This window comes from Dipteris shenzhenensis, chromosome 12 (assembly GCF_047967505.1).
Source record: "Dipteris shenzhenensis isolate YYH24624 ecotype China chromosome 12, Dip_SZ_1.0, whole genome shotgun sequence".
NCBI classification, from domain to species: domain Eukaryota; kingdom Viridiplantae; phylum Streptophyta; class Polypodiopsida; order Gleicheniales; family Dipteridaceae; genus Dipteris; species Dipteris shenzhenensis.
In genome coordinates this window covers 46,474,904-46,500,780 of record NC_141607.1, presented here as the reverse complement: position 1 = coordinate 46,500,780, position 25,877 = coordinate 46,474,904, and the positions used below count along the sequence as shown (strand labels likewise).

Below are 25,877 nucleotides of genomic sequence, written 5' to 3'. Positions count from 1 at the left end.
AGCCCTCCTCCCATCCATCCATTTCTTCTTCCTCCCCATTGCCACCACTCCCATCCCACATTTCCACCACGTCCCATACTCCTCCCATTTTCCAAAATCCCATATTTCCCCATCTCACCCTCCTCTTTTTCATCCCCTATTAACTTCCTCACTCATTTCACTCCCTTATTAGCCTACTCCCCTATTACCTTCCCCTCTCCCATTCCATTCTTCCCTCCCCACTCTCACTTTCACTTCCCATTACTCACTTGCCATTAAAAAACTATTAATATATTATTATACTATTTTTTATACTTATTATCATACACCCTTATTACTTCCCTATCCTATTCCACTCCTCCCTCCTCATTCCCACTTCCACTTCCCATTACTCACTTGCTATACACATTTGCAAACTATTAATATATTATTACATGATTTTTTATACTATTTGTAAACTTACATATGGGCAAAATCACAGGTGTCAAAGCGATCCTATTGTGGTCATACAACAACTGTGCTTTTATTCAAGGGCATATTTATCCTCATCAACAAGCTTATTTACTCAAGGTATGAAGTGCATAATTTGTGCACTAGGTGTTTACTTTGTGCCAAAATTGTTTGCCACACACACACACACATATACATATACCGAGAATTTTCTAATATTATCGCATCTACATTTCTCCAATGGGCACAAAACTTTGTACACTCCTCAACCTAGGTCTTATTGACTTGCATACAAAGTGGTGCACCCATCTCATAAGTACTTGTTCGGATAACACACCTCCTATGTATTTTATGACGATTATGCATAACACTAGCAACAAAATGGTGTATCATGTGAGACAGACTATGCAAAGCATATCCAATGGACACAAGACTTTACACGTTCCTCAACCTAGGCAGTATTGACTTGTGTGCAAAGTGGCATCCCCATCCGATAAGTACTTGTTTGAAAAATACACCTACGATCGTGTTTTTTGACGATTGTGCATGACACTAAGGCAACAATGGTGTTTTATGCTTGATCGACAATGCAAAGCATATCCGATGGGCACAATACTTTGCACACACCTTCAACTAGGTAGAATTGACTTACATGCAAAGTGGCATGCCCATACCATAAGTGCTTGATCCTATAACATACCTAGAAACGTGTTTTTTGACGGATGTGCATGACACTAGAGTAAAAATAGTATTTAATGCTCGATAGACCATGCAAAGGATATCCGATGGGCACAAAACTTTTCGTACGCCTCAACCTAGGTGGTATTGAAATGTTCTCAATGAGGCACACCCATCCGATAAGTACTTGGTCAGATAACACACCTAATGGCGCGTTTTTTTGCGAATGTGCATGTCATTAGGAAAAAAATGATGTATAATGCGTGATCGACCATGCAAATCATATCCGATGGTGACAATACTTTGCACGCACCTCAACGTAGTTAAAACGGACTTGCGTACAAAGTGGAGCCCCCATATGATAAATATTTATTTGAATAACACACCTATGGCCGTGTTTTTATATGGTTGTGCATGACACTAAGGCAAAAACAGTGTGTTATGCTTGATCGACAATGCAAAGCATATCCGATGGGCACGATACTTTGCACACACCTTCAACTAGGTGAAAATTAACTTACATGCAAAGTGGCACGCCCATCGCATAAGTGCTTGATCAGATAACACACCTAGCAGTGTGTTTTTTTACGAATGTGCATGGCACTAAGGCAAAAATGGAATTTAATGCTCGATCGACCATGCAAAGCATATCCGATGGGCACGATACTTTGCACACACCTTCAACTAGGTGGAATTGACTTACATGCAAAGTGGCATTCCCATCGCATAAGTGCTTGATCGGATAACACACCTAGCAGCGTGTTTTTTTACAGATGTGCATGGCACTAAGGCAAAAATGGTATTTAATGCTCGATCGACCATGCAAAACATATCCGATGGGCATAATACTTTTCCTATACCTCAACCTAGTTGTTATTAAAATGTTGTCAAAGAGGCACATCCATCCGATAAGTACTTGGTCAGATAACATACCCAAGGGCGTGTTTTTTTGCGGATGTGCATACCACTAGGGAAAAAACGGTGTATAATGCGTGATCGACCATGCAAATCATATCCGATGGTGACAATGCTTTGCACGCACCTCAATGTAGTTAAAAAGGACTTGCGTGCAAAGTGGAGCCCCCATCTGATAAGTACTTATTTGAATAACAACCTATGGCCGTGTTTTTATATGGTTGTGCATGACACTAAGGCAAAAACGGTGTGTTATGCTTGATCAACCATGCAAATCATATCCGAAGGTGACAATACTTTGCACACACCTCAACCTAGTTGAAACGGACTTGCATGCAAACTAGAGCCCCCATCCGATAAGTACTAGTTTGAATAACACATCTAGGATTGCGTTTTTTTACGAATGTGCATGACACTAAGATAAAAACAGTGTTTTATGCTTGATCGACAATGCAAAGCATATCCGATGGGCACAATACTTTGCACACACCTTCAACTAGGTAGAATCGACTTACATGCAAAGTGGCATGCCCATCCCATAAGTGCTTGATCCTATAACATACCTAGAAACGTGTTTTTTGACGGATGTGCATGACACTAGAGTAAAAATAGTATTTAATGCTCGATCGACCATGCAAAGGATATCCGATGGGCACAAAACTTTTCGTACACCTCAACCTAGGTGGTATTGAAATGTTCTCAATGAGGCACACCCATCCGATAAGTACTTGGTCAGATAACACACCTAATGGCGTGTTTTTTTGCGAATGTGCATGTCATTAGGAAAAAAATGATGTATAATGCGTGATCGACCATGCAAATCATATCCGATGGTGACAATACTTTGCACGCACCTCAACGTAGTTAAAACGGACTTGCGTACAAAGTGGAGCCCCCATATATTTATTTGAATAACACACCTATGGCCGTGTTTTTATATGGTTGTGCATGACACTAAGGCAAAAACAGTGTGTTATGCTTGATCGACAATGCAAAGCATATCCGATGGGCACGATACTTTGCACACACCTTCAACTAGGTGGAATTGACTTACATGCAAAGTGGCACGCCCATCGCATAAGTGCTTGATCAGATAACACACCTAGCAGTGTGTTTTTTTACGAATGTGCATGGCACTAAGGCAAAAATGGAATTTAATGCTCGATCGACCATGCAAAGCATATCCGATGGGCACGATACTTTGCACACACCTTCAACTAGGTGGAATTGACTTACATGCAAAGTGGCATTCTCATCGCATAAGTGCTTGATCGGATAACACACCTAGCAGCGTGTTTTTTTACGGATGTGCATGGCACTAAGGCAAAAATGGTATTTAATGCTCGATCGACCATGCAAAGCATATCCGATGGGCATAATACTTTTCCTATACCTCAACCTAGTTGTGATTAAAATGTTGTCAAAGAGGCACATCCATCTGATAAGTACTTGGTCAGATAACATACCCAAGGGCGTGTTTTTTTGCGGATGTGCATACCACTAGGGAAAAAACGGTGTATAATGCGTGATCGACCATGCAAATCATATCCGATGGTGACAATGCTTTGCACACACCTCAATGTAGTTAAAACGGACTAGCGTGCAAAGTGGAGCCCCCATCTGATAAGTACTTATTTGAATAACAACCTATGGCCGTGTTTTTATATGGTTGTGCATGACACTAAGGCAAAAACGGTGTGTTATGCTTGATCAACCATGCAAATCATATCCGAAGGTGACAATACTTTGCACACACCTCAACCTAGTTGAAAAGGACTTGCGTGCAAACTAGAGCCCCCATCCGATAAGTACTAGTTTGAATAACACATCTAGGACTGCGTTTTTTTACGAATGTGCATGACACTAAGATAAAAACGGTGTTTTATGCTTGATCGACAATGCAAAGCATATCCGATGGGCACAATACTTTGCACACACCTTCAACTAGGTAGAATCGACTTACATGCAAAGTGGCATGCCCATCCCATAAGTGCTTGATCCTATAACATACCTAGAAACGTGTTTTTTGACGGATGTGCATGACACTAGAGTAAAAATAGTATTTAATGCTCGATCGACCATGCAAAGGATATCTGATGGGCACAAAACTTTTCGTACACCTCAACCTAGGTGGTATTGAAATGTTCTCAATGAGGCACACCCATCCGATAAGTACTTGGTCAGATAACACACCTAATGGCGTGTTTTTTTGCGAATGTGCATGTCATTAGGAAAAAAATGATGTATAATGCGTGATCGACCATGCAAATCATATCCGATGGTGACAATACTTTGCACGCACCTCAATGTAGTTAAAACGGACTTGCGTGCAAAGTGGAGCCCCCATATGATAAATATTTATTTGAATAACACACCTATGGCCGTGTTTTTATATGGTTGTGCATGACACTAAGGCAAAAACAGTGTGTTATGCTTGATCGACAATGCAAAGCATATCCGATGGGCACGATACTTTTCACACACCTTCAACTAGGTGGAATTGACTTACATGCAAAGTGGTACGCCCATCGCATAAGTGCTTGATCAGATAACACACCTAGCAGTGTGTTTTTTTACGAATGTGCATGGCACTAAGGCAAAAATGGAATTTAATGCTCGATCGACCATGCAAAGCATATCCGATGGGCACGATACTTTGCACACACCTTCAACTAGGTGGAATTGACTTACATGAAAAGTGGCATTCCCATCGCATAAGTGCTTGATCGGATAACACACCTAGCAGCGTGTTTTTTTACGGATGTGCATGGCACTAAGGCAAAAATGGTATTTAATGCTCGATCGACCATGCAAAGCATATCCGATGGGCATAATACTTTTCCTATACCTCAACCTAGTTGTTATTAAAATGTTGTCAAAGAGGCACATCCATCCGATAAGTACTTGGTCAGATAACATACCCAAGGGCGTGTTTTTTTGCAGACGTGCATACCACTAGGGAAAAAATGGTGTATAATGCGTGATCGACCATGCAAATCATATCTGATGGTGACAATACTTTGCACGCACCTCAATGTAGTTAAAAAGGACTTGCGTGCAAAGTGGAGCCCCCATCTGATGAGTACTTATTTGAATAACACACCTATGGCCGTGTTTTTATATGGTTGTGCATGACACTAAGGCAAAAACGGTGTGTTATGCTTGATCAACCATGCAAATCATATCTGAAGGTGACAATACTTTGCACACACCTCAACCTAGTTGAAACGGACTTGCGTGCAAACTAGAGCCCCCATCCAATAAGTACTAGTTTAAATAACACATCTAGGACTGCGTTTTTTTACGAATGTGCATGACACTAAAATAAAAACGGTATTTTATGCTTGATCGACAATGCAAAGCATATCCGATGGGCACAATACTTTGCACACACCTTCAACTAGGTAAAATCGACTTACATGCAAAGTGGCATGCCCATCCCATAAGTGCTTGATCCTATAACATACCTAGAAATGCGTTTTTTGACGGATGTGCATGACACTAGAGTAAAATAGTATTTAATGCTCGATCGACCATGCAAAGGATATCCGATGGGCACAAAACTTTTCGTACGCCTCAACCTAGGTGGTATTGAAATGTTCTCAATGAGGCACACCCATCTGATAAGTACTTGGTCAGATAACACCTAATGGCGTGTTTTTTTGCGAATGTGCATATCATTAGGGAAAAAATGATGTATAATGCGTGATCGACCATGTAAATCATATCCGATGGTGACAATACTTTGCACCCACCTCAACGTAGTTAAAATGGACTTGCGTGCAAAGTGGAGGCTCCATCTGATAAGTATTTATTTGAATACCACACCTATGGCCGTGTTTTTATATGGTTGTGCATGATACTAAGGCAAAAACAGTGTGTTATGCTTGATCGACAATGCAAAGCATATCCGATGGGCACAATACTTTGCACACACCTTCAACTAGGTGGAATTAACTTACATGCAAAGTGGCATGCCCATCGCATAAGTGCTTGATCAGATAACACACCTAGCAGCGTGTTTTTTTACGGATGTGCATGGCACTAAGGCAAAAATGGTATTTAATGCTCGATCAACCATGCAAAGCATATCCGATGGGCACAATACTTTGCACATACCTTTAACTAGGTGGAATTGACTTACATGCAAAGTAGCATGCCCATCGCATAAGTGCTTGATCAGATAACACACCTAGCAGCGTGTTTTTTTACGGATGTGCATGGCACTAAGGCAAAAATGGAATTTAATGCTCGATCGACCATGCAAAGCATATCCGATGGGCACGATACTTTGCACACACCTTCAACTAAGTGGAATTGACTTACATGAAAAGTGGCATTCCCATCGCATAAGTGCTTGATCGGATAACACACCTAGCAGCGTGTTTTTTACGGATGTGCATGGCACTAAGGCAAAAATTGTATTTAATGCTCAATCGACCATGCAAAGCATATCCGATGGGCATAATACTTTACCTATACCTCAACTTAGGTTGTATTAAAATGTTGTCAAAGAGGCACACCCATCCGATAAGTACTTGGTCAGATAACATACTTAAGGGCGTGTTTTTTTGCGAATGTGCATACCACTAGGGAAAAAACGGTGTATAATGCGTGATCGACCATGTAAATCATATCCGATGGTGACAATACTTTGCACGCACCTCAACGTAGTTAAAACAGAATTGCGTGAAAAGTGGAGGCCCCATCTGATAAGTATTTATTTGAATAACACACCTATGGCCGTGTTTTTATATGGTTGTGCATGACACTAAGGGAAAAACAGTGTGTTATGCTTGATCGACAATGCAAAGCATATCCGATGGGCACAATACTTTGCACACACCTTCAACTAGGTGGAATTAACTTACATGCAAAGTGGCACGCCCATCGCATAAGTGCTTGATCAGATAACACACCTAGCAGCGTGTTTTTTTACGGATGTGCATGGCACTAAGGCAAAAATGGTATTTAATGGTTGATCAACCATGCAAAGCATATCCGATGGGCACAATACTTTGCACATACCTTTAACTAGGTGGAATTGACTTACATGCAAAGTGGCACGCCCATCCCATAAGTGCTTGATTGGATAACATACCTATCAGTGTGTTTTTTTATGGATGTGCATGAAACTAGAGCAAAAATAGTATTTAATGGTCGATCGACCATGCAAAGCATATCCGATGGGCACAATACTTTGCATACACCTTCAACTAGGTGGAATTGACTTACATGAAAAGTGGCACGCCCATCGCATAAGTGCTTGATCAGATAACACACGTAGAAGTGTGTTTTTTTACGGATGTGCATGGCACTAAGGCAAAAATGGTATTTAATGCTCGATCGACCATGCAAAGCATATCCGATTGGCACGATACTTTGCACACACCTTCAACTAGGTGGAATTGACTTACATGCAAAGTGGCATTCCCATCGCATAAGTGCTTGATCGGATAACACACCTAGCAGCATGTTTTTTTACGGATGTGCATGGCACTAAGGCAAAAATGGTATTTAATGCTCGATCGACCATGTAAAGCATATCCAATGGGTATAATACTTTTCCTATACCTCAACTTAGGTCGTATTAAAATGTTGTCAAAGAGGCACACCCATCCGATAAGTACTTGGTCAGATAACATACCTAAGGGCGTGTTTTTTTGCGGATGTGCATACCACTAGGGAAAAAACGGTGCAAACTGGAGCCCCCATCCGATAAGTACTAGTTTGAATAATACACCTAGGACCATGTTTTTTCATGGTTGTGCATGACACCAAGGCAAAAACGGTGTTTTATGCTTGATTGACAATGCAAAGCATATCCGATGGGCACAATACTTTGGACACACCTTCAACTAGGTAGAATCAATTTACATGCAAAGTGGCACACCCATCCCATAAGTGCTTGATTGGATAACATACCTAGCAGCGTGTTTTTTGACGGAAGTGCATGACACTAGAGTTAAAATAGTATTTAATACTCGATTGACCATGCAAAGGATATCTGATGGGCACAATACTTTGCACACACTTTCAACTAGGTGGAATTGACTTACATGCAAAGTGGCATTCCCATCGCATAAGTGCTTGATCGGATAACACACCTAGGAGCGTGTTTTTTTACGGACGTGCATGGCACTAAGGCAAAAATGGTATTTACTGCTCGATCGACCATGCAAAGCATATCCGATGGGCATAATACTTTTCTCATACCTCAACCTAGGTGGTATTAAAATGTTGTCAAAGAGGCACACCCATCCTAAGTACTTGGTCAGATAACATACCTAAGGGCGTGTTTTTTTGCGGATGTGCATACCACTAGGAAAAAAACGGTGTATAATGCGTGATCAACCATGCAAATCATATCCGATGGTGACAATACTTTGCACACACCTCAACCTAGTGGAAACGGACTTGCGTGCAAATTGGAGCCCTTATCCAATAAGTACTAGTTTGAATAATACACCTAGGACCGTGTTTTTTCATGGTTGTGCATGACACTAAGGCAAAAACGGTGTTTTATGCTTGATCGACAATGCAAAGCATATCCGATGGGCACAATACTTTGCACACACCTTCAACTAGGTGGAATCGACTTACATGCAAAGTGGCACGCCCATCCCATAAGTTCTTGATCGGATAACATACCTAGAAGCGTGTTTTTTGACGGATGTGCATGACACTAGAGCAAAAATAGTATTTAATGCTCGATCGACCATGCAAAGCATATCCGATGGGCACAAAACTTTTCGTACGCCTCAACCTAGGTGGTATTGAAATGTTCGCAATGAGGCACACCCATCCGATAAGTAATTGGTCAGATAACACACCTAGCAGCGTGTTTTTTTACGGATGTGCATGGCACTAAGGCAAAAATGGTATTAATGCTCGATCCACCATGCAAAGCATATCTGATGGGCATGATACTTTGCACACACCTTCAACTAGGTGGAATAGACTTATATGCAAAGCGGCATGTGCATCCCATAAGTGCTTGATTGGATTACATACCTAGCAACGTGTTTTTTGACGGATGTGCATGACACTAGAGCAAAAATAGTATTTAATGCTCGATCGACCATGCAAAGCATATCCGATGGGCACAAAACTTTTCTTACGCCTTAACCTAGGTGGTATTGAAATGTTCTCAATGAGGCACACCCATTCGATAAGTACTTGTCAGATAACACACCTAATGGCGTGTTTTTTTGCGGATGTGCATATCATTAGGAAAAAAATGGTGTATAATGCGTGATCGACCATGCAAATCATATCCGATGGTGACAATACTTTGCACGCACCTCAATGTAGTTAAAAAGGACTTGCGTGCAAAGTGGAGCCCCCATCTGATAAGTACTTATTTGAATAACACACCTATGGCCGTGTTTTTATATGGTTGTGCATGACACTAAGGCAAAAACGGTGTGTTATGCTTGATCGACAATGCAAAGCATATCCGATGAACACAATACTTTGCACACACCTTCAACTAGGTGTAATTGACTTACATGCAAAGTGGCACGCCCATCGCATAAGTGCTTGATCAGATAACACACCTAGCAGCGTGTTTTTTTACGGATGTGCATGGCACTAAGGCAAAAATGGTATTTAATGCTCGATCGACCATGCAAAGCATATCCGATGGGCACGATACTTTGCACACACCTTCAAACTTGTGGAATAGACTTACATGCAAAGTGGCACGCCCATCCCATAAGTGCTTGATCGGATAACATACCTAGCAGTGTGTTTTTTGACGGATGTGCATGACACTAGAGTAAAAAAAGTATTTAATGCTCGATCGACCATGCAAATGATATCCGATGGGCACAAAACTTTTTGTATGCCTTAACCTAGGTGGTATTGAAATGTTCTCAATGAGGCACACCCATCCGATAAGTACTTGGTCAAATAACACACCTAATGGCGTGTTTTTTTGCGGATGTGCATATCATTAGGAAAAAAATGGTGTATAATGCGTGATCGACCATGCAAATCATATCCGATGGTGACAATATGTTGCATGCACCTCAACGTAGTTGAAACAAACTTGCGTGCAAAGTGGATCCCCCATCTGATAAGTGCTTATTTGAATATCACACCTATGGCCGTATTTTTATATGGTTGTGCATGACACTAAGGCAGAAACGGTGTGTTATGCTTGATCGACAATACAAAGCATATCCGATGAACACAATACTTTGCACACACCTTCAACTAGGCATAATTGACTTACATGCAAAGTGGCACGCCCATCGCATAAGTGCTTGATCAGATAACACACCTAGCAGCGTATTTTTTTACGGATGTGCATGGCACTAAGGCAAAAATGGTATTTAATGCTCGATCAACCATGCAAAGCATATCGGATGGGCACGATACTCTGCACACATCTTCAACTAGGTGTAATTGACTCACATGCAAAGTGGCATTCCCATCGCATAAGTTCTTGATCGGATAACACACCTAGCAGCGTGTTTTTTTACGGATGTGCATGGCACTAAGGCAAAAATGGTATTTAATGCTCGATCGACCATGCAAAGCATATCCGATGGGCATAATACTTTTCTTATACCTCAACCTAGGTGGTATTAAAATGTTGTCAAAGAGGTACACCCATCCGATAAGTACTTGGTCAGATAACATACCTAAGGGCGTGTTTTTTTGCGGATGTGCATACCACTAGGGAAAAAACGGTGTATAATGCGTGATCGACCATGCAAATCATATCCGATGGTGACTGCACACACCTCAACCTAGTTGAAACAGACTTGCGTGCAAACTGGAGCCCCCATCCGATAAGTACTAGTCTGAATAACACATCTAGGACTGCGTTTTTTGACAAATGTGCATGACACTAAGACAAAAACGGTGTTTTATGCTTGATCGACAATGCAAAGCATATCCGATGGGCACAATACTTTGCACACACCTTCAACTAGGTATAATCAACTTACATGCAAAGTGGCACGCCCATCCCATAAGTGCTTGATCATATAACATACCTAGCAGCGTGTTTTTTGACGGATGTGCATGACACTAGAGTAAAAATAGTATTTGATGCTCGATTGACCATGCAAAGGATATCCAATGGGTACAAAAATTTTTTTACGCCTCAACCTAGGTGGTATTGAAATGTTCTCAATGAGGCAAACCCATCCGATAAGTACTTGGTCAGATAACACACCTAATGGCATGTTTTTGTGCGAATGTGCATATCATTAGGGAAAAAATGGTGTATAATGCGTGATCGACCATGCAAATCATATCCGATGGTGACAATACTTTGCACGCACCTCAACGTAGTTAAAACGGACTTGCGTGCAAAGTGGAGCCCCCATCTTATAAGTACTTATTTGAATAACACACCTATGGCCGTGTTTTTATATGGTTGTGCATGACAGTAAGGCAGAAATAGTGTGTTATGCTTGATCGACAATGCAAAGCATATTGGATGGGCACAATACTTTGCACACACCTTCAACTAGGTGGAATTGACTTACATGCAAAGTGGCATTCCCATCGCATAAGTACTTGATCGGATAACACACCTAGCAGCGTGTTTTTTTTATGGATGTGCATGACAGGAGCAAAAATAGTATTTAATGCTCGATGGACCATGCAAAGCATATCCGATGGGCACAACACTTTTTGTACACCTCAACTAGGTGGAATTGACTTACATGCAAAGTGGCACCCGCATCCCATTAGTGCTTGATTGGTTAACGTACCTAGTAGGCTCATGTTTTTTTACGGATGTGCATGACACTAGAGCAAAAATAGTATTTAATGCTTGATTGACCATGCAAAGGATAACTTGGCATGTCCATGTGATGAGTACTTGATCGAATAACTTCTCCCACTAATAAATTAAGTACTAATTAAAAATTATAATAAATAAGTAGATTATTAAAAAGAGACTAATATTTATGTAATTGTTGCCACTGCAGCTTGCTTGCGAAGAAGGACTCTCACAAAGGAGATGGCTATAGATTTTGTTCCAAGGATGGATGTGATTTTATGTAGCAAAAGAGAAGTAGTTGCATTTGCTACAATCCATGATAGTGATCCCAATTCACTTTGCCACTTTCGAAGACTTGGCGAAGATAAGGTAGCAGTTACTGTATCAAAGATTCTTAGCGCACATGTTGAGCTAAAGTATAAATGTGGAGATATGGAAACACTTGGAGATGTTATGCCCTACAATACATCCAACAAATCATTTATAGCATGGGACAAAGATGAGACTTATGCAACAGACATTATCAAGAATACAAAGTGCACCACCTTGGATTTTACTATAGGGGACATTTTACAAATGAGATCATTTGCAAATAAGATTGTAGCAGAAGGTGAAGTATTGGGATTTGAACAAGTGGAGCAATGGTCATTTGCGCAGATGAGGATTCTAAAAGTCACTGATGATGGTATGGTTGATAACATAACATCCTTATGTGATCCCTACTATGAGGTAGGCAAGAATATGAGATGGAGCATGCAATTTTTAAACATGAGAAAGAGGCACGTGGTTTTCAATGATAAAGACAACGCATACTACAATATCAAAGGACCTAAAAAGCGTGCCCATGTGCCAGGCTCTATCACTTCAAATGTGGATGATTTCAATATACTCAATTATAGAAGTGACATCTTATCTGGAGTGGATGAGTTCATTGGTTCCAAGAAACAAAATGATTTTAGAAGCGAAGCCTTATCTGGGGTGGATGAATTCTTGCACAGTGAGAAGGGCAAAGGTTTCAATAGCGATGTCTTGTCAAGTGTGGATGAGTTCATGCATATTAACAAACCTGGTGTCAATCAAGGTTGTGGATTTGTGAAAGCCATGCAAGATGTCCCAATGAGTGATGTTCTCTCAGGAGTGGAAGAGTTTCAAGGTTCTCAATACTCTCGTAGAATATTGAATTCATTGAATGGTCCTAAGAGTATGTTAAAAATGAGGATGAGATCAACAGAGGATTATTCAGTATTTAACTTTGATTGTGATATGAACAAGGATGCAACGACCAATCATGGATGCTTGGTTACAAACAAATGTGAGGAGAAGAAGTGCATAAATACAGATAACAATGTGCACGAGGAACGAAAACGGTCATACATATGCATGAAGAGAAAGAGAATCCAGGCAGATCCACAAAAGCAACCAAAGAGGAAGAGAGTAATGAAGGAGGAGAACATGTTAAATGCATTGGGATATCTATGTTGCAAGCGAAGATGTATGCGCTTCATTGATCTTGCAGACATCAGGGAATGTAGAGGACACGTGTGGCAAAGAAGGGGAAGCGAAAGAAATGAATACCTTCTCACAAGTCTCTCTTGCTTTCTTCAGAATGGCAATAAAAGGCTAAGTTCAAGACAAAAGGTAAAACCTCTCGTAAATGGAAAAAGGATTTGCAATAAGGCATATCGCAATATTACTGGATTATCCCATGGTACATATTGGGATTTAGTCACCAAGGCAAAGGGCGGCAACAAATTTAGCATTCACGGTAATAGAGGAAGGTCCAAATCAAGAATCTCAACTGTCAGGGCAGCAGCAATTTTACAAGACTTCATACATGAAAATGCTTTGCCTCAACCCCATATATCTACCAAACTCCCTAACGGTGACGCGATCACTGAAATGCACCTTCCAATGGGCTTGACAAAGCTCGAAGTATTTGACTCTATTGCAGAAAAGCAAAGGCAAAGAGGGGATGCTGTAGCTTCTTCTCATACTTTGTATACTCTTTGGAAGAAGAACTTTGGATATGTTAAAATCCCAAGGAGGCAAAAAATGTCAAAGTGCAATGTCTGTGATGATTTAAAGCGAGCGATTGAGAGTGCAACATGTCCAAATCAAAGGGAATTATACAAAAAAAACCGAAAATCTCATCATGACCTTATTCGACATTCCAGACAAAAATATGCATTTTGGAAGGAGCAAGCTATTTCGCATCCTGATGACTACATGTGCCTTATTGTAGATGGCATGGATCAGAATACAACAACATTGCCTCGTTTTGTTGCCACTCCACCTAAATTACAAGGAAAGCACTTTCTAAAGACACATCTATGTGGAGTGTTAGTGCATGGAATTAAGTTCTTTGCAGATATATGGATTGATTCCTTGCATCTACATGATAGCAATCAAGTTGTAACATCTATTATGAAGGCAATTCGCAATGTACATGCAGAAAAAGGTCGCCTGCCACCGACTTTGAGAATACAAGCTGATAATTGCTGGCGAGAAAATAAGAATGTACTTATGTTTGCCTTCTGCTCCATGCTAGTTGCTCATCGAATCTTCAATGAGGTCGAATGTGGATTTTTGTATGTTGGGCATACACATGAGGATATCGATCAGGTTTTTAGCACAGTCTCAAGGGAGCTTAAATGCAAGGATGTGGAGACAATAGATGACTTGGTAAGAAGATGTGGCAGGCAAGTTGGTGGTCATAAGGAAAGTACAGTATGTGAGAGGCTCGAAAGAATGTATGATTGGAAGAGCTTCATTCTACCTTTCATACAAACGGGTGGTGATGCATTAACAGGTCATACCAATCCACACTACTTTCGTTTTTTTTTTAAAGATGAAAAACCCGTAATGCAATGGCAACAGTATTCTCATGATACAAAATGGGAACCTGAAGAACCTTACAGTCTCTTAACTTCAATTCCCAGCAAGGAAAGGTATCCAACATGGACTCCTATATAAGAATTTAATGAGAGGTCTAATTGTGAAATAGATGGATTAAAAGCATTTATTATATACAAAGAGGAAATGCTCCAGAGATATCCTGATTCGAAGCCTACTTGGAGAGAACACACTACCACTGTAATTAACAAGACACGAAATTTAATAAAGGACCTTGAGAGAATGCGAGGCTCAAAGGATGTCAAGGAAGAATACAATATGTTTTGGCCAAATGTTCATAACGATTTGCGCCCAGCTTCAGTCTTTGAAAATGATTTTGTATCATTACTCCCACGTCCATATTGTGGACCGAAGAAGAGAGAGTTTATGCCACAAGTAGATATAGAGGTTGATTGTTTTGTTGTGGTTCGGCCATCGGATGATGAATATGAGAATGTGAAGTTTTGGGTTGCAAAAGTAGTTGATGTGCAAAGAGATGACCAAGGGAGGGACAAATTTATACACATATTACAATTCGCCTACAATAACACTAAGCACTCTGCTATAGGCAAATCTCCATTCCAAATTGTATATGGAAAGACCATTCCTACTCCATTGACCCACCTTAAGCACCAAGTAGAGGCTGCTGATCGATTTACTGAAGATTTCTCTAACATTTTGGCTACTGTCAAAAAGAATATCGAGCATGTTCAAGCTGTGTATACTGCACATGCAAACAAGGGTAGAAAGAAACTTGTATTTGCTGAAGGTGACCTAGTCATGCTACATATTGAGAAGTGCAGACTTAAGAGACTTAAGAGTATTGAGACACACCCTATAGTTAAGTTTGCTCCTAAATCCTATGGTCCCTTTAAAGTTTTGGAGTGCATTAATGACAATGCCTATCGGCTCGAATTACCACCCGATTGGAAAATTCATAATTCTTTTCATGTGCACCTCCTGAAACCTTCCATGGAGACCCACCACTTCGACCTATTTTAGACAATGCACTGTTGCTTCAAGGAGAGACCCAGCTCTCAGAGCCAGACCAAATAATTGATCAACAAATCACTCAAACAAGATGTGGAAACTCATATCCTATTTATCTTCTTACATTTAAGAACCACCTTGTTGAGGATGCTAAGTGGATGCCCGAGCAATATTTTCATCGGTACCCTGATTTATTGACTATTTTTTTGTCATGCAATTGAGGCCAATTGCATTTTAAGGCAAGAGGGATGTTACGAGAATTGGAATTATCCCATTAATTTAATCCTTCAGTATTTAGTTTAGTGAGATCCAATATTTTTGGCATTTTTGTCACACAGTTGATGCATGTGTGCTCGCTGTTCCATAGTGATGCATGTGTGCTCCTACATGGCTGGATATACGGCTGCGGGCTATATGAGTGTGTAGCATTGTGTGACCACTTACACGATGATGGTATGTGTAGCATGTGTGCACCATCTGTATGATTTTATTCATGTGTAGCATCAGGTGCACCATGAGATGGTATGTGTCGCATGTGTGCACAATTCATATGTGATTTATTGATTTTGCATTGCTATAATACTGAAAGGTTGATTGATTATGGTGATTAATTCCAAGGTTATCTTATGCTTGAAATATTTCATTACTATTGATCATGTGAATCCAAGGGAAGAGTAATTGATCGGGCGATGGCATGATCCGCCATATTTTGGGCACATAGGCGCAACTCTAGTGATGCGGGGATGAATAAGGCTTATGCCTAATTTTTGATATTACAAAAGCTTATGTACATATTTGAAATTTGGAATATTAATGGCTTGGCTAAGTGTATAAACTAAAGTTAGAAAAAGCTTTATTTTTAGAAAAAGCCAGCTATTCTAGAAGGTGGATGGGCTTTTTATAAAAGGGTGCATGGAGGAAAGCACAAAGGCTTTTGTATGATTTTTGCTCGGAAGCTTTTTGGAGATATATACATAAATACATAGGAGGTGGAAGGAAAGCACCACTCCTATAGGGGGAGATTGTACCTAGCACGCTTGTTCTGTCTCTTCTGTTTGTGAGTTTTGAGAGTTTGTGCATATTTTTGAAGAGTGTTGCTGTGTTTTTCAAGGATTTGCAGGTCCCGCGAGTGTTTCCCATTGCAAACTGACCGCTGGAGTCATGTTGATCCTTCTAAGTGACAACATCTTTGACATTGTGTGCCCAAGCCATTTCTCCTTTGTTTCAGAAAATACCAACGTAGCCAATGTCGCCCTCTTTGCCCCTTTTTAGGTAGTTGATCTAAGCTATGCACCCCTTTCACTTTTTGTAGGCCATTTCTTAGGTTAGAGAGCATCATCTCTTGGGCGTGCATCTTCCGAGGTGTTGGGATGGATGCCAATCTTTAAATTTCATGGTGTAAGCTAAAGCTTGTGAGGACTTGAGACTGATATTCATCTGAATGGCCTGATGTTGCTTCCTCGAATGGTCCCACCAAATGTGAGACCAGCTCGTGTTCTTTGCTCCGATGGCAATGATCTAATGCGTGCATCTACAATCGCTTCGTACTATTGCTCTGTAAGGAGTCTTCTTCTTGTCTTTGTTTCTCCTTCGGTGGCAATGATCTAATGTGCGCATCTACAATCACTTTTTGCTATTGCTATGCAAGGAGTATTCTTCTTGTTGTTGTTTCTCCCTCCGCCAATGTTGAAAAATTGCCTTCCGTTTCTGTTTTGATAATGTGCCATTTCTTTTCTTGCCCCGCAATTTGTTCCTTGTGCCTTGACCAAGATTTTTAGCTTTCTTATTTTGCATCCTCTGTCTGGTTCTCTTGCAAGCCATGCATCTTGCCATTGACACCATGGAGATGACTAATGAGCTACCGCCAAAATAGAGACCGGCTAGCTTGTGAGGCAAGCAAAGAATAGAAGATAACTTACTCGAGTAAAGAAGATAATGGCAAACCAAAAGGATAAGGTCACGTTGAGTTGCCTCGGCACGGGGCGGGTTATAGGGAGGCAGGAGGAGAATGTACTTTGCAAAGTGGTAGGATGAGGATGCACTTTAATATTCAAAGATTTGTAGGATGGGAGGTGAACAAATTTGAAAATGTGTGGGGATACCAAATTTTTCAACCGTCGCGATTTTCCCCCTTTGTCGATACACGTTAGAAAAATTGGATATATCGGTTGCCCTTAAGCAAGACTTGCAATGTTGCCCAAATTGCTTCAAAATACAAATAGGCCAAAGGGCATACTATAGGGTTTGATGCTATAAATTATGAAATACAATGACCTTTGACATGCTTATGAGCCATATAGCATGCAAGTGCATGGAAAAAGAACCAATACAAAATCGTAAATAGTGTTGAATTTATTAAAAGATCTTTGGATGTGCACAAATTGCACCTTTTCAAATTGTTCCATTCCAAGGTGAATCTAGATACTAATATCACCAGCTATCAATGTTGTAGACCACCATGCAGTGTCCCACTAGTGTGGGTTCCAGATTTTCAATCCATTTTGGTTTTCAACAAATCAAAAAAAAGTTATGGAGCGTGCCCTCAAATGGGTGTGGAAAAATTTAGCACAAAATTGGAGGCCCCTTAAACCATACTTAAGATTCTCAATAAGGTGTGTTCTTGGGTTGAGGAGAAGCTCACATAGTGTAGTTTTGAATGATTACTTGGTTGCATGTATTTGTAGAATAAAATTTTAATGTTTTTGAATTAATTGTTATATCCTATACTCTTCAGGATACATGCTTCACCTGTAACATAGCACTTATAATGCTGTAACGGTCTTGTTGCAAACCTTTATTCCATTATTTTTTGGTCTCATGTTCGATATTTGAATGTGTACTACAACTTGAAGACAAATTTTATCAAATTTCATTGACTAATGCATAAGTTATGGGTCAGGCCGTAAGATACCTATATATAAAAAATGGTCTGAAACTCACAAAAATGGTTGCACCCAAGCAAACAATGACCCTTCATGCAATACATTAGCCAACAAATTACTCTACCCAATGATGCGTGCATCTTACAATATCGTGAATACCTTCCAATGCACCCTCCAAGTGCATGGGTGTGCACATTTTGCTAGTGGATTGAGACTTTGCACCCAATAGCTCAAACTAGCCTTTAAATTTTCTCTCAGCACCCAAAAAAGCCTACCCTTGCTCTTTCCTCCACTCTTTGAAGTTTTTACCTAGACCCTCAGGTTGCTCACCCACTTTGGCCAGAGCCTCCTGTGCATAGCTTGCCCACTCCATGGTCATGAATTTAGGATTCTCTTTGTCTTTAGCAGTTGCAACCACTACATGTACCTCTCTAGAACAAAGCTCCATGCAAATAGGATGGACATCTCATGTTTAGGTGGGCTCTCCTTGTAGATATGATAGTTCGAAAGGCAATAATTATGCTCAAAAAATTGAGGCTTGATGGTTGTCAAGTGCACCTTCGAACTTTGTCTATCCTTCTCAGCTCTAAAGATAGAAAGCCACTACTCTTCTGGAACATCGTCGTTGTTAGTCAAAAGATGGGATTTTAATCTTGCGTGGAAAGCCCCTTTAGATGTGCATAGGACTCTACTTTTGTGTAGAATAACTTTGTCCAAAGGGTAGTGGACAAATGGAGCTCTCCGCGGTTTAGTCTTATGAACTAGACGATGAAGGAAAGGCTTTTTAGGGAGCCATGCAATGTGATAATCTATGAAAAAAGGACAATGAGGGCAAGGGAGGCAAAGACTCGACGAGGGGTAGGATGGTAAGGGCTTTTTTCACAATATTTTGTGCTAGCAGATTTGCCGTAGAATTAAACATGTGTTCTCCTTGAACATTTGATCCTAGAGAGAAGAAGGAGAGCATGGAATGAAGGTGAAACTCGATGCAACATTTTATCAATGGTGAAACAATGAGCAATATAACTGAAAGTTTGTGATTTGTGACCAATTATTTTTTATAAATCCTACAACACTCTCGATTAAGTTGAGATAAGATAATATTGTGAAAAATGTTTCATAAAGGAACAACCAACAACAGCATTCGGGCATCCCCGAAGTGAAAACATACGATTACTCTCATCTCTATTTATTGTAATTTGGGCTCAAGGTTGAGAGGCCTTCTTCTTAGCCTTGGAATTGGGCTTGTGCCTCTTCCGAGTTATGGCGATGGCCATGTCGTTAGGAAAGAGCGATCGCCACCACAACGCATGCAATATGGTGAGGAGAAGGACCGTCAACACCGCCACGCTCGATCCCGCGCAAAGCACAAGCGTTAACCCGTGCGTGAACGCGTTCGTGACCTCTTCTGAATACTTGACTGTAGCGATCGCCACTGCAGTCGTCGGAAATGTGTACGCCCACCATGCAATCGTGAACCTGCAATCGAAGGCGCGGCTTATCGCTATGAATCTATTTTGAATGGAGAAAAGAATAATGATGTAGGCCATTCTAGGCTTGTGGGCGCAGTACCTGAAGCCGCGAAATAGATTGACCCTAACAATCTGCAGGAGTACAAATAAGAAAGAGTTAAGCGAATTGAAAGCCTTCGTTGAAATTTTGCGTCGTCAAGAACAGCTCTAGTCTTCAGCAGATCTCGAAAATAATCGATGAAATTCAAACAGAAATCGGTTCATCAAAGAACAAAACTTCTAGTTCTTGAGCTTATGTAGAACATTAATCAAGCTCACCAGCGATGTGAAAAGGAAGAGAGCTATGAAATATGAAATCCTGGAAGTGTTGTCAAAGGAACCACTGATTCCGGCCCACGCCACGCTTGCTGTGCTTGGCGCCGCAACAAAGAGGAAGAATACAGGATGCAGTTCATTGGGAAGCGACTCGTTTGTAGGTAATCTTTGATACAAGGTGACAAAGAGTACTAAGTAATGAGCTAGACCCACAGACCAATAGAATGTGGCTACTTCCTTCATTTCGGCCATGGTTCCCACGATGGCGCCCACGAAATTTCCCACAATAGACAAATGCAAGGAAGGATTGGCCACCTTAGACAATCTTCGCTCTCCCCCCGAGAGCCATTGTCCGTAAATTTTCAATTCCAGCAGAAATATCGGTGCCATGGACAACCAAAACAAATAAGGGTGGATGGGAGTTGCAATGGGTGGCGGAAGTCCAATAATCAAGAAGAGGCAGGAAATCCAGGGTGCGAAGAAGAAGTTCACACGGACGGGGTGATGAAATTCTCGTCGGACGGCTTCAAAGTAATATGCACATTTGAACAAGTAGGTAAAGAAAATGACGAGGAGGCTAGAAAGAGCTAGAACCCAGACACAGACGCTGATGAAGCTGGGAACATGCAGGAAGCTCATTGACGAACTGGTGTGTAATGTCTTCCAGAGGATGGATTGACTACCAAGCCCAAGGCATATGCCGAAAGAGTTGATGGGAAAACGCAACAGGAAGGGCCATGTCTGGTCGAGGGGAAGCAAGATGTCCTCAGATGTCTGCAGGATGACGCCCACAATGGAAGTTAGGGATAATTATCGTGGGAAGTTAGGGACTGAAGGAGCAAAGTTGGTCCAAGATAAAACGGAACAATGAGTGAAGAAAATTCATCACCTTGAGGAGTTCAAGCTCGGGGCCTCGAAGGGCGTCGAAGTAGCGAGCGGCAGGGACGCGTTCGGTGACGGAAGGGTGGAGAGGAGATGGGGAGAGGTGGTGGAAGGGGAGGGAGTCGTCATTCTTTTTGGAGGAGAGGGAGTTCTGTCTAATGCTGGATGGGCCAAGGACGGAGATGGCGAGATTATCGGAGCGGGTTCTGAAGAGAGAGTAACTGGAGCTGGTGGGAGCTGAATGATGATGAGCTTGGGAGGAGGAAGGAGGGGGAGCTGCAACAGGCTGAGGCTGCAGATCAGGCACAATCTGTGTTGTAGTGTTCGAGCAAGAAGAAGGGAAAGAGTTATGGCGAGTGGGTTGATGAAGAAGAGGGTGGGCGTTCTGGGCGAAATTGATGGTGGCAGATTGAGTTCTCCACAAGGAGTTCACGTTGTTGGCTTGTGTATTATATGTTCTGGTGGCCAAGTTCCCGGGAGGCGACGCCGGAGAAGACTCCATCGGACGGAAATCGATCCAACAAGAAAGGGTGAATGCATTGGTCGATTTTGAGACTCGTGTATAAGAGGGAAGACATTAGGATGTAGATGATAACATATGACAAATGTATAAAGACCCACGAGATGAAATCAGTGTGTGCGCGCGCGCGCCGTGTGTGTGACATGTGTGTGTGTCTGTGTCCTCTGGTGAAGTGATGACAACAGTGACAATCGTCATCGACTATGGAAGAAGGCGGAGAAGATCGGACGATTGGCGATATTGTGGCCATATAGTATGATCAAAACTTTGGACGGATTAGTGTTTAGAGCTCTAGTTTGTGACACGGCAGGTTGCAAACTCAATACCTCCTTGAGAGGAATAGTTGGAGTAGATAGTTATAAGTTTTAAAGCACCCCCTAAAATATTTGGGAATTTTCAAATAGTTTAGGAATTTTCAAGTATGGTTAAGAGTTGGCCACATGGTCAAATCTTAACACCTTGAGAGTGAAATCCACACTAAAAACTATATTAGGGAATCATCGCAAGTCCTGCTTAAAAAAAGGGGTTAAGAATTAGATACATGGTAAAATCTTAACCCCTTACTTGAAATTGGGACTTTAGAGCTTCCCAAAATCTCTAAGTGTGTGTGTGTGTCTGAGAGAGAGAGAGAGAGAGAGAGAGAGAGAGAAATGCACAAGCGCATGCCTATGCTTAACTATGTGTACACATGTATGTATACATGCAAGTGCATGTGTGTGTGAGTGTGTGAGCGCGAGAGAGAGAGAGAGATAGAGAGAGAGAGAGAGAGATGATGGTGATCTTATTAATAGCCACTCATGCCAATTATGATCTATGTGACCAACAACGAGCCAACAACAACTCTAGAAGGATAGGAAACATAGAGTCGTAGCGTTAATATGAAGATTAAAAGAACAATTTTCTTAATAATGAGAGAGAGAGAGAGAAGAGAGAGAGAGAGAGAGAGAGAGAGAGAGAGAGAGAGAGAGAGAGAGAGAGAGAGAGAGAGAGAGAGAGAGAGAGAGAGAGAGATGATGATAATGAGTATCTCTTTATATAAGCAATCCTCCATTTGACTAGACAATCTTCACCATCCTTTCAAACTCTTTGGTATTGCCCTCTCCTTAAAGGTAAGCCAAAATTTTAGCTACAATATTGTTGAGACTCTCATTTAGGATCCCAAGATATTGTCTTTCCTTACCTCCATATGTGAACATGCTACCTTTGTATAACGTCTCCCTATTTGCATTTATTTGTCCTTGTATGGCAACTCTCTCTTCTTCTTTACCCATGACTTAATATTCCTCCTTTTCAATTTCTAGCCTGATATCTAAATGGATCCTTAACACATTGATTTTACAACTGTACTGATTTGTTGAGAAAAAAAACGTTGAGTGACCCAACAAGAAAGGTTTGCAAATCCACCTCATATCAACAACCGAAAAGAATGTGGCTAGTGCTTGGACAATTTGATCATGAAAATTGCATGGCCGTGCTTTTGTTACATATGTCAAGCCCCATGCACTGGTGTGTGTGTACACGCATGCGCGCATATGTGTGTCTATGCATGCGCGTGTTCCGCATGTGTGTGTGCGTACATGTATGCATGCAATTGCATTATACATGGATGCATGCACAAGTGTGATTCAAGGTAAATTTTCATCACAACTTTGTAAGGCTTTTACTAATCACATGTGTGCTCAAGAGCAATGCAAGTCCATGTGAGTTCCAAAGCAATCACATGTTGAATGCAAAATACAAAGGAGGAGAGAAAGTCATCGGTAGGTACACAAGTATAACTTTGTTTATATAAATCTTCAAGGCCACTTGGTTGTACACTATGTGTTGGGGATAAAGTAGAGGCTTTAGGTGAATGCATATTAATCATACCTTTTGTTGCACAAAGAGGCTTGATGAGTCCATGATGACGAGTCCCCTTCCTTCGAGGGTCCTCATGCACCACATGTGTGGATGTATATATGTGTGGACATAATTGTAGATGTGGATACTGATGTCGATTAGGTATTTGTGACCTTTTACAACATTTCTTTTCATGATGTGGTTGGTGAGAAGCAATGCAAAGTGTATGAGGGGAGAAAAAAGGTGATAGGTTTGTTGGTGGAGTCACATGTGTAACCAAGGGCAAAGCCATGGTTGTGGAATGGGGAAAGATATTATATAGCTATAGAAATTATACTTACCTATCATACTTAATAAGCCCTTGATTGTATGCATGGTTTGGAGAGAGCATGCATGTGTGCATGATGACAATAGAGTCCTGTGCAAACTTAGGAAGTCTGCAAGCTTCATTAATGCCCTTATTTGACTGGCTAGTCGATTTTCGACTAGCCTAGTAGTGGCGAAAATCGCCCAACTAAGCTAGTCGAAAATCGATTAGCCAATCATAATGGTGCATTAATGGAGTGTGCAAACTCCCTAAGTCCCTATGGGACTTTGCTCTTATGCATGCACTTATGAACAAATAGGCACTTTGACACATATGCACATGCACCCACTTTCTATAGAAATTCAAACTTGAATGCACATACTAGGTGCAAGTTACCTATATTATGACTCTACTTAAGGTATTCATCCACATGCTTTTGAGGCCTCTTACATTAAGGTATTCATTCATATGATTTTGAGGGCTCCTATATTATGAGTCCAATTAAGATATTCTTTGACTTCTTAAATTGAGACCTCCTAAACTAACTTTTACTTACATTGGTTGCTAGTTGGTAAGAAGTGGGTAGATAAGCTCATGTTCACTATCTTTCCTCCCTATTGAGGTTCATTTGAGTTGGTTGACTAGATAATGTATGCTGCTTCATTATGGTATAATTACCATTTCTCATCCCTTACTATTGGGTGGTGTACTAAGAAACCTATGTATCACATGTGTTCAAGGGGCATTTAAAAACCTCTGAACTAAAAATTCCCTCCCGAATAAAACCACCCGGTCTTTACTTATGAACTAACAATTTTTTTTGGGATCATTTTTTGCTTGGGTGTAGCCATTTTTGGTGAGGTTAAGGGAATTTTATGTATATAGGTATCTTGCATGATCCATAACTTATTCATTGCTCAATGGAATCAGGAAAACTTTGTCTTCATGTTGTAGTACACATTCCAAACTTGAACATGAGAGCAAAAAACTATGGAATAAGGATCTGTTAAAGCATTACAAGTGCTATGTTGCATGTGAAGCATGCATCCTGAAGACTATAGGATAAAGAAATTTATTCAAAAACATCAAAATTTTGTTCTATACATACATGCAACCAAGTAATCAATCAAAAGTACACTATTTGAGCTTCTCCTTAACTCAAGGACACACCTAAATGAGAACATTAGGCATGGATTAATGGGCCTCCAATGTTGTGCTAAAGTGATTTATACCCATTTGAGGGCACATTCCATAACATTTTTATTGATTTGTTGAAAACCAAAACAAGTGCATGGTGGTCTTAAAACATTGATAGTTGTTGGTATTGGTATCTAGATTTACCCTAAAATGGAATAAGTTGAAAAAGTGCAATTTGTGCATATGCAAAGATCTTTTAATAAATCCAACACTATTTACAAATTTGAATTGTTTCTTTTCCCATGCACTTGCTTGCTATATGGCTCATAAGCATGCCAAAGGTCATTGCATTTCATAATATACATCATCAAACCCGATAACATGCCCTTTGACCTATTTGTGTTTTGAAGCATTTTAGGCCACATTACACTTGTTTGGGATATCCATTTCTGCTGATGTGTATCGCAAAAGGGGGAAAAACCGACGGCTGAGAATTTTGTTACTCTTGTGAATTTTGACTTTTCACACCTCTCGCTCATTGAATATTGGAAGATTAAGTACCTGAAACCTACCCCTGCCCTGCAAACACCCTGTAACCCTGCATGCACGTTGACGTGACCTTGCGTAGAATTTGGTTTGCCATTGTCTTCTTTCGGGTCAGTTGTCTTCTATTCTTTGCTTGCCTCACAAGCTAGCTTCTCTGGGTCTATTCTAGACTGATCAAAAGCATAGCGTCAATGGCAACATGTAGCTCGCCATGGCATGCAAGAGAAGCAGACAGAGGCTATAAGACATGAAAGCTAAAAAGCCAGGTCAAGGCACAAGGAACAGATTGCAGGTCGAGGAAAGCCCTAGCACGGTATCGAAACGACAA

At 40.9% G+C, this 25,877-nt stretch overlaps 1 protein-coding gene across 1 annotated transcript; it reads right to left on the bottom strand.

The window, feature by feature from the left end:
* Positions 1–19,690: 19,690 nt before the first annotated feature.
* On the bottom strand, positions 19,691–21,744 carry LOC147896305 (S-type anion channel SLAH2-like). Its single transcript, XM_087382350.1, has 4 exons — positions 21,208–21,744; positions 20,322–21,092; positions 20,104–20,135; positions 19,691–20,010 (listed from the first exon to the last, which is right to left on the bottom strand). Exons 1-4 carry the CDS (start codon positions 21,700–21,702, stop codon positions 19,737–19,739), a joined length of 1,572 nt encoding a protein of 523 aa, XP_087238476.1. The 5' UTR covers positions 21,703–21,744; the 3' UTR covers positions 19,691–19,736.
* Between the last annotated feature and the right edge of the window lie 4,133 nt (positions 21,745–25,877).

Coding starts and splice junctions, on each gene's coding strand:
- LOC147896305 (XM_087382350.1), bottom strand. CDS start 21,702: ATGGAGTCTTCTCCGGCGTCGCCTCCCGGGAACTTGGCCACCAGAACA. Junction 21,093..21,207: donor CCGAGCTTGAACTCCTCAAG/GTGATGAATTTT, acceptor GTCATCCTGCAG/ACATCTGAGGACATCTTGCT. Junction 20,136..20,321: donor TCTTCCTTTTCACATCGCTG/GTGAGCTTGATT, acceptor GTACTCCTGCAG/ATTGTTAGGGTCAATCTATT.